General features: G+C 52.4%; 1 protein-coding gene across 9 annotated transcripts in view; it reads left to right on the forward strand.

Annotated features, from left to right (window-relative positions):
* The window catches only part of ABCA7 (ATP binding cassette subfamily A member 7), a 54,626-nt gene extending 46,073 nt beyond the window's left edge, over window positions 1-8,553 (forward strand). For 7 of the 9 annotated variants that reach the window (XM_072601348.1, XM_072601351.1, XM_072601350.1 and 4 more), the window contains 10 exons: window positions 1,367-1,496; window positions 1,727-1,859; window positions 1,973-2,035; window positions 3,127-3,233; window positions 3,429-3,570; window positions 5,850-5,984; window positions 6,668-6,771; window positions 7,223-7,315; window positions 7,673-7,910; window positions 8,100-8,553. In XM_072601348.1, the coding sequence (XP_072457449.1) occupies window positions 1,367-1,496; window positions 1,727-1,859; window positions 1,973-2,035; window positions 3,127-3,233; window positions 3,429-3,570; window positions 5,850-5,984; window positions 6,668-6,771; window positions 7,223-7,315; window positions 7,673-7,910; window positions 8,100-8,243 (1,289 nt within the window). In that variant the 3' untranslated portion in view covers window positions 8,244-8,553. Of the gene's footprint in view, window positions 1-1,366; window positions 1,497-1,726; window positions 1,860-1,972; window positions 2,036-3,126; window positions 3,234-3,428; window positions 3,571-5,849; window positions 5,985-6,667; window positions 6,772-7,222; window positions 7,316-7,672; window positions 7,911-8,099 lie in introns of those variants that run through there. The other 2 variants (XM_072601354.1, XM_072601356.1) reach the window with 2 other exon arrangements.
* The last annotated feature ends 1,090 nt before the right edge of the window (window positions 8,554-9,643 follow it).

Below are 9,643 nucleotides of genomic sequence, written 5' to 3' on the forward strand. Positions count from 1 at the left end.
TTTGAGTAGTCCTGTTGTCCTGGGACCTGTGCAGACCTCATCTCGGGTACCGTAATCAGATCCGGGACCTTCAGTCCAAGCCAGAAAAGGTCCAGAGGGGACCAGCCAAGATATTGAAGGAGTCTCTGTCCAAACACGACCCATAAGGGTCCATTGAAGGAATGAGGCTTGGTTAGCCTGTAGAACACTGGGCCTGGGGCAGGGAAGGGGAGGGTGAAGACATCACAGTCAGGTTTGGAAGCATCTGAGGGGGCTGGGGCTAGAAAGGCTATTGGGTTTTTCTGTTTGGTCCCAAAAGGAAGGATCAGGGTCATTGGTGGGGGTTAGAGTAATTTAGGCTTAATGCCAGGAAAGTGTTCCAGTATAGAATGGCTGGTGGTTTCCTCTCCTAGGAGGTCTTCAGGGGGAGGCAGGATGGCCAGACCCCGTAGCAAGTTGAGTCAAAAGCATTTTTTTTTATTATTATTATTTTTTAATGTTTAACAATCACTGCCATACAACTGAGATTTTATCCCCCCCACACCTACCCCCCACTACTCCCCTCCCCCCCACGACTGCATACAATTCTGTATAGGTTCTACATATACTTTCCTATTGAGTACATTTTCACTATAGTCATGCTGTGTAGTTGGACTAAAATAAATGGAAGAAATCATATAACAAATCAAAACATGATACACAGAAACACACACACACACAAACATGATCTGCTACGTCAAAAGCATTTTTTAAGTACTTAACTCTGTGCCAGGCATTGTGCTGAGTGCTTGGAATATAAAGGTAGACACAAGATAATTGGGCAGATGGGTGGCTCAGAGGATGGAGAACTGGGCCTGGAGTTAGGAAGACCTGAGTTCAAATCCAGCCTCAGACACTTACTAGCTGTGTGACCTTGGGCAAGTCATTTGACACTTTGCCTCGGTTTCCTCATCTGTCAGATGAACTAGAGAAGAAATTGGCAGACATCTCCAACATCTTTGCCAAGAAAATCCCTAATAAGCTCAAAGAGTCAGACATAACTGATTAATGAGACAAATAAAGGGTAAATGCAAGGTTGCCCTCCTGGCACTTTCCAGTTTGTCACTTCTCTTCCTATAATGTGGAAATGATGAGCCCTTTTTTTAGGCCAGGCCTGTCTTAATTTAAGTTGAGATTTTGGTTTTGGTGCAGTAAGCGGTAGGGAGCTAGAGTGGGCTCTAGAGGAAGGAAAGGCTCTGTTGAAAGCTACACAACTGGGGTGAGAGAAGACAGAGTCCTGGAGAGCTCGGCTCACCTTCCTCTCCCCCTGGCTGACCCATTCTGCTGTGGTGACCGGTGTGCAGGCCTGTGAGGCAGGCCCTACTTACTGTCATCTCCTTTTCCACAGGAGATGAGCAGTTCCAGTCCCCACTGAGCTGGGAGTTGGTCGGCAAGAACCTCTTTGCTATGGGGCTGCAGGGGCCTGTCTTCCTTCTACTAACCCTCCTTCTGCAGCACCGAGCCCACCTCTTACCTAGGTCAGCCCTGGGGAGGCTGGGATCTGGAACAAGGAGCAGTGATCTGGGGGGAAGTCTGGGGCAAGGAACCAGGGAGGTCATAATAGGAGTTCTTGGGGTTTGGATGAGGAAGGGCTCCTAGGGGGATGAGATTGGAGGGGGGGTACGAGATGAAAAGGAGTCCAGGGGAGGAGGCTGGGGGAGGAAAGTGTGGCCTCCTACTCTCCCACTCACTCTGCATGTCTCCCTAGATGGTTATGGGGGCCTCAGCCCCTTCTGAGAGAGGAGGACCAGGCAGAGGATGAAGACGTGGGCCGGGAACGGGACCGGGTTCGGCAGGGGGCCACCCAGGGAGATGTCTTGGTGCTGAAGGATGTGACCAAGGTGAGACCTCCACTGGGAGGGCACCGGGAGCCCCAGGGCAAGTGTTTGTTCACTTGTCTGTGGATCCACATGGGGCCACGGATCTGTCTGTTTCTTCTCCTATCCTTTGCCAGATATACCCAGGCCAGAAGAAGCCAGCGGTGGACCACGTGTGTGTGGGGATTCCCCCAGGGGAGGTAAAGATAAATGCTTAGAAGCATCTTTGGCATAGCAGCCCCACACGTAGGCTGTACAAGTGTTTATCATCCCTATTTTACAGATGAGAACTGAGGCTCAAGGTCACAAATTCACTCCAACAAATATTTAGTAAGAACAAAGTGTGGGAATCGGGACAGGTCTAAGCTGAGCTAGGAAGCAGCTGAGGATTGTGCAGAGGGGAGGGGAGGGCTCATCCCAGGGTGGGAGGGACAGCTAGTGCAAGGCTCATGGGGCAGAAGATCGGAGGCCAGGCTCAGAGCCCAGCAAGCCAGCTGGATTGGAGCAGAGAGGGGGCATGAGTGCCCACTAGGAGGTTGGGCCGTACAGGCCTTGAATGCCAAGCTGAAGATGCACTAGGGAGCAGCTCAAGGTTTTTGAGTAGGGAGGTGAGATGTCAGACCTTTACTTAATCAGTCTGGCAGCTGTGTGAGGATTGGATTGGAGAGGGGAGGGGCTCTTACAGTAGTCTGGGTGAGAGCGGATGAGGATTGAGGCTTTAGGACTGGAGAGAGGGAGTGATGGATGGGAGAGATGTTAGGGAGGTAAAATGAATAGGACTTGATAGTTGCCTGGATATGGGAGGGTAAGAGAGAGAGAAATTAGAGACTGGAAGGATGATGGGACCTTCACCTGAAATACCTAAGGAGGAAAGAAATCTAAGAAATGGAGTTCCATTTGGGGCATGTTGAGTTTGAGATGCCTAGGGGCTATCCAGATGGAAGTCCCGGAGGGCAGGACTAGAGACTGACTTGAGACATAGTTTGGAGTCTGACTCTCTCTGTCTGTCTCTCTCCCTCTCTGTCTCCCTCTGTGTGTATCTCTCTCTCTATCTGTATGTCTCTCTCTCTCTCTCTCTCTCTCTCTCTCTCTCTCTCTCTCTCTCTCTCTCTCTCTCCCTCTCCCTCTCTATCTCTGTCTCTCTCTGTCTCTCTCTTTCTCCCTCTCTTTTTCTGTCCCTCTCTGTCTCTCTCTCTCTGTTTTGTCTCTCTCCCTCTTTCTCTGTCTCTCCCTCTCCCTCCCTCCCTCCCTCCCTCCCTCTCTGCTTCTCTCCCTCCTTCTCTCCTTGTAGTGTTTTGGGCTCCTGGGCATAAATGGGGCAGGGAAGACGTCCACATTCCGCATGGTGACAGGGGACACCTCGATGAGTGGAGGTGAGGCCATCATTATGGGCTACAGGTGAGTGAAGGAGAAACCCTAATGGAAGTAGGCTGGGGAGTGGAAGAAAGTAGGGATTCTCCCAAATATCCTAGACTATTGCTAGGAGACGAAAGGGCCAGCCCCCCCATCCTTCTCTCTCCATCCTTCCGGGTCCCATTCTTTGTCTCTCACCCTTCCGTCTCCATTCCTTTGTCCCACACCTCCACCCCACAGCATCCTGAGTGACCTGCAGGCAGCCCAGAGCCACATGGGCTATTGCCCTCAGTTCGACGCCATCACAGAACTGCTGACTGGCCGGGAGCACTTGGAATTTTTCTCCCGGCTCCGGGGGGTACCTGAGAGAGAGGTTGCCCAGGTGAGTCCCCCAGGATACCCTGTTTCCCATTGACTCTGAACTTCATCCCTGTCTCTGCCACTCTCCTACACAGAGGACTGGCCCCCAAACAGTCCACGAGCTGTGGTATGTTACAAACAGTGGCTCCGTCCTGCAGTGGACACTTAATTCCACAGTTTCATTTAAGACTCAGTTACAGAAACAGACACACACTGTCTTACGTACACATACGCATATATGCATTCTCTCTCTCTCACACACACACACACACACACACACACACACACACACACACACACACACAGTGCTCATGGGGGATGGCCAGCATCCAGGATGCAGCATGGCGCCATAGGCAAAACCCTGGGCTTAGAACCAGGGGAGCTTGGTTCAAATCCAGGTTCTGCCACTTCCCGTAGGACCTTGGACAAGTCGTTTCCTTTGACCAAGCCTCAGTTTCCTATATACAAAATACAATTAGGGAATAACTCTAGCCCTGCTTACAGGGTGGATGTCAGGATCCAGTGAGGTAAATCTGTCTAAAAATGCTTTGTAAATGTGAAAGCACTATCCCCACTGCAGCCCATGGGGCCCTACCTGTTCTGCAGGGCTTCAGGGTGTGAGTGGACACCCCGAACCCCTCCTCAGCTCTGTTAGGTGACTCAATGCCTATTCCCAGGCCTCCACCCCAAGGACAAACCCACCCCAGGCATGAGCCTCACCAAATGGCTTCCTGAATTCCCTTGGCCAAGATAATGCATTATTGAGGGCTACCCTTCTGGTGATCAACCCAGAAACAAGCATTTATTGAGCACCTACTCTATCCCTGGCATTGAGAATGGAAAATCAAAAATGAAACTCTCTCTCTCTCTCAGAGAATCTATTGAGATTCTGACTCCCTTTGTGGCTCAATAGAAAATAGTTAGAAGTTTATTTAGAGGAGACAGCGCAAGAACTGAGTGGGGAGGGGGAGGGAGGATTATCACAAAAGTCTCTTAAAGAAGGTGACATTTCAGCTCTTCCTTGAAGAAAACCTGGCACTTAGGAGACTGGGGTGAAGAGGGAAGTGCATTCCAGGCTGGTCCTTGGGCCACGTATCTCGCCCTTTGCCTGGCCCGTGCCACACAAGGAGGTTGACAGAGGCTGGCTATGCACCTGGAGATTACTTTCTTCACTAGGGGCAACTCTGGGCCCTCGAAGGCTGTGCCCACAGAACCTGAGTCTGGCACGTCCTGCTTTTGAGAACAGTCCTGGGTACAGATGCTGGTTCTGTGGTGGGGCAGGATCGGTCCCCCATGTGTGGGTCACTTAAGGCTTGACCACCAGCTGAGACTGTTTTTTTCTTTCTCTATAACCATCTGTTACTGTCTCTGGGCCTTGACTTTCCCCATCTGTAAAATGTGATGGTACAGGGGAAAGAGTATGAGGATTCGGTATTGGAGGACCTGAGTTTGGGTCCTCTCTGCTGCCTGCTAACTGTGTGAGCCTGGATGAGTCACTTCAGTCTCCAGATCCCAGTGTGGGGCGGCATTGGGCATTCTGTTCCCACCAATCTGGAGTCAGGTCTTGTCCATGCGCACACTCAAAGCACCAGCCTTGGGTGAAAGGCTGATCATTCCCCTGCTGTATGGGCTCCTGGACCCTGCCTTGAGGGCACTTTTGTCCTGAGTGGGCCAGAGGACAGAGATGTGTAAACAAATAATGGATAGAAAGTGGAGGGGAGAGGGGGTGAGGGTGGAATGGGGACAAAAGGGAGGCTGTAGAATTTGGAGTTGGATTAGATGATCTTTAAGGCTCCATCCCTTCCAACCCTCCCCTGATGGGCCTATGAAAGTTTAGACTCAGTACTGTGATATGGTCTTGCACACAGTAGGTGCTTAATAAATGTCCATCAGATTTTTGTTAAAAGCTCCCATTTCTTCAGTGCTCTTAGAGTTACAAAATGCCTTCTTTGGGAGGAGGCAGACAACACATAAGAATCAGCACTCTCATTTTACAGACAGGAAAACTCAGGCTTCTGAGGGGAGAGACTTTCCCAAGGTCACACAGCTAGTAAAAAACAGGGCTAGGATTTGAACCCAGATGTCCAGATCTCCAGGGCTCTTTCCATTACACCATGCAAAGGAAGACATGGCACTGGCTTTGTCACAAGAGGAATTGCAGGTGGAGTTCTCCCTGACTTCCCCTCGTGCCCCCTCCTTTGCCTCCCCCATGGTCCCAAACCTGACCTCCGGCCCTGCTGAGGAGCCCACTTGGAGCCCCTCGGCCTTAGGGTGGACTCTCCTGGTCTCTCCCATTGGCAGGTAGCCCAGTGGGGCCTGACCAGGCTGGGGCTGCTACAGTATGCTGACCAGCCCTCAGGGGGCTACAGCGGAGGGAACAAAAGGAAGCTGTCCACGGCTATTGCCCTGGTGGGAGGACCACCAGTCATCTTCCTGGTGAGTCGCTCAGGATTGTGGTTGGGGAGGGGGTTGGAATCCTCAGCTCACAAACCCCTTCTTTGGGGGGTCATTGTCCCCTTTTGAGAAGTGGGGAAACTGAGGCATGGAGCAGGACCAAACCCAGAAATTCCTGGCCTCCAACCCTGAGCCTCACTGACCCGTACCTCCTTCTGAAGTGAGAGGGCAAGTTGTTTTCTGCTCCACCATAGTCATCACCAGTGCTCGGTGACCTTGAACAACTTTATTTCTTTCTCTGGTCCTCAGTTTTCCCATCTGTAAAATGGGAGCTTTAGATGAGGTGACAAGTGGAAGGAGCCCTGGATTTGGGGTTCACCTGGGTTTTAGTTCTGGCTCCAGCAGTATGACCTTGGTCAAGTCACTTCTCCTCTGTAGACCTTGGTTTCCCCAGAAGTAAAATGAAGGGGTTGGCCTAGATTTCAGGTCATTTCAACTCAAAATCCAGAGATTCTATGAGGGAGTGAGAGTAAGGGAAGTAAGAGATGAAGGGAATTTGAATGAGCTCCTCCCCAGCCCAGCCTGAGGAGAGATCTTTGCCTGTGTGGGAAAGGAGACTGGGATGGGACCTCTCCATCTATGGGGCTGTAAGGCAGGAGTGGAGGACTGGACACAAATCCAGTCCAGTTTGATTGATACTCCCTTCCTGGGCCTCTGCCCCCAAGGATGAGCCCACTACCGGAATGGACCCCCGGGCTCGCCGCTTCCTCTGGAACAGTGTCCTGAGTGTTGTCAAGGAAGGACGCTCAGTAGTGCTCACCTCACACAGGTAGGAAAGTGTATGTGTGTATGTGTGTGTGTGTGCGTGCATGTCTGCGTTCATGTGTGTGTGTGTGTGCATGCATGCCTGCGTGTATGTGTGTGTGTGCATGTGTATGTTCATACACATGTGAGATTGAAGGGAAGAAGCCACTAGTTGGAGGATGAGAGTCTGGAGGGAAGGAAGGGGCAGCTGCGGGGAGTCACCTACGGTTGAGGAAAGAGATTCTCAGGAAAAGGGGGGCCTTGGGTGGGGGAGAGGACACTTGGGAGAGCCAGGCTTGGGATGTCAGATACTAGAGGAGAGGGGCCTGGGTTGGGGGAGCCCAGGAAACTACATCTAAGGGCCCAGACCTCTGCTTGCTGTCCTCTGGCCTGCCCTTGCCCCCACCCTCCCCCACCCTCCTTCTGCCCCTCCCCCTGCCTGTCACCCTCACTCTGTCCCTGTCCTGCCCTGGCAGCATGGAAGAGTGTGAGGCTCTCTGTACTCGCTTGGCCATCATGGTGAATGGGCGTTTCCGGTGCCTGGGCAGTACCCAGCATCTTAAAAACAGGTAACTGGTGTAAGGGGCTGGGGTCGGGGCTCATCCTGCCTCAGGCTGCCCAGAATTTTGTTGTGAGGCTCAGAATCCCCGGGGCCACCATAGCAGAACAAGCCAGTCCCCTCCAGCCCACCCAGTGAGTCCTCCAGGCTCCAGTGATGGGGAGCTCATTACCTCCCTCCCCAGACAGCCCATTACACTTCAAGACAGCCTTAATTGTTAGGCACCTGTTGTTTACATCAGTCTTAAATCTTCGGTCCCAACCCACTGCTGACTTCTCCAGCGACCCTTCAAGTGTTTGCTTCTCCAGCCACAGAGCAGAGGAGAAGGCCAGGCATGGGCTCAGCCAGCACATGGCACTTCCCACAGGTTCGGAGAGGGCTACACAGTGTCCCTGCGAGTACCTACCTCGAACCCAGGGCCCACCCAGGATTTCATGGAGGCCTCTTTCCCCGGTGCCCTGCTCAAGGAACACCACGGCTGCCTGCTTCGATATCAGCTGCCCACCGGGCACTGCCCACTGGCCCGCCTCTTCAGTGAACTTGCTACCCACAGCCCCCGCCTTGGCATTGAGGACTTCTCTGTAACCCAGACCACACTTGACCAGGTTCGAGGTCAGAGGGGATGGGAGGGGCTCAGCGTTAGACTCAGGGTAGAGTCATTCCAGATCCTGCCTGTCATTCAGGGCCCTATCTCATGGCCACCCCCTCCAAAAAGCCTTCCCTAACTCGCTGCCTCCACCCCAATCCCTGTGTCCTCTGGCTGCGAGTCCACCCTCCTTGTTCTGTCCTGCCAGGTGTTCGTCTATTTCGCAAAGGACCAAGGTGAGGAGGACAGCCCCAAGAAGCCAGCCTCTCCCTGCCCCGGGTCCACTTCTCGAATCCCCCACAGGGTCAGCTGCTTTCTGGAGGACACCAGTGTGGCCGAAAGCTTGGTCTGACCCAACAGGTGTATGGACAGATGGATCCTCCAGCCAGGAGCCTGCTCCTGGGATGGGAGGAGGGAGCTTTGTGATGATCATGTCCTGGGGCAGCTCCCACCACTTGTCCCCTGTCTCTGCCCCCACTAGCCCCCATGGGGCCCCCTTGTTCAGCCTAGCAGGAGGCTAGGCAGCTAGCAAAAGGCAAGGGCCCTGAGGACCCCCCAAAGGAGGGGCCACTGCTGTGGCTCCACATTATAGGACCCCAGGGCTCCAGGGGACTCTCCTCTGTACTCTCCTTCCTCTTAAATAAAAGCATAGAACCACGAGATACCCTGGAATGTTTTATATGTGTCCACACAGTAGGGCCTGACCATGTTTGTCCGCATGTGTGTTCATCTATTTCTGTGTGTTTGAGGGACCAGAGTGTAATAAGGGGGGGAGCCCAGGATTTGCCATCTGAGGACCCAGGTCCTAATCCTGGCTCAGAGGCACTGCCTGTGTGACCTTGGACCAGACTCAGAAGCACCAGATCTCAGAGACAGATGGGCAACAGTCCTGGAACATAGCAGACCCCTAAGGTGGTCACCCGGCCTCTGCCCAAAGACCATTAGTGAGGGGAGACCCCCTGCTTCCTGATGCACCCATTCCCTTGAAGGAAACCCTGGTTGAGGGGCAGAGTGACCTGGCTTAAAACAGAACTGGGCCTTTCTGCAACTCCTGACAACCCTCTCCTTAAGTCGTCCTGGTTCTGCCCTCTGGGGGTCAAGCAGAGCAAAACTAACCCCTCTTCCTGGGATAGCCCTTTGAGTACTGGAACAAGGCTAACCCATCCTCCTCCCTCCAGGCTGAACATTTCCAGTTCCTTCCACTGCTCTTCCTCTGACTTCGCAGCATCCTCATTACCCCACTTTGGACTCTCCAGTTTATCAATGCCCTCCCCCAGCTGTGGTCCCCAAATTGAACACAAGGCACCAGACGTGGTCCGGCCAGGGCAGACTCTCCCCTCCTCAGTCCTGGACATGATACCTCTCTTTATGTTAGCCCAAATTAGCTTTCTTGGCTGATGTGTCACATGTATTAAGGTTGGGGTCCGCTAAGACCCTCAGAAGATGTATGCCTCTGCCTCAGTTTCCCTATATGTAAAATGAAGCATTTGGATAAGGTGGTCTCAGAAGTCTTTTTCCTCTCTAAATGCTGTTATCATCAGCCTGTATAGTCTGTTTGTATACATTCGTGGACCTTTCCGTGCATGTTTATATGTGTATCCGTATATAGGTACGTTATATACAAAGCAGTAATGATCCCAACCACCCACATTTCCATAGTTCTTTGAGGCCCCTGACCTAGGCAGTGCCAAGATTATTATTCCCATTTTACAGATAAGGAAACTGTGGCCCTAAAAAAGCTAAATGACCTAC

Source organism: Notamacropus eugenii, chromosome 4, assembly GCF_028372415.1.
Source record: "Notamacropus eugenii isolate mMacEug1 chromosome 4, mMacEug1.pri_v2, whole genome shotgun sequence".
NCBI lineage: Eukaryota > Metazoa > Chordata > Mammalia > Diprotodontia > Macropodidae > Notamacropus > Notamacropus eugenii.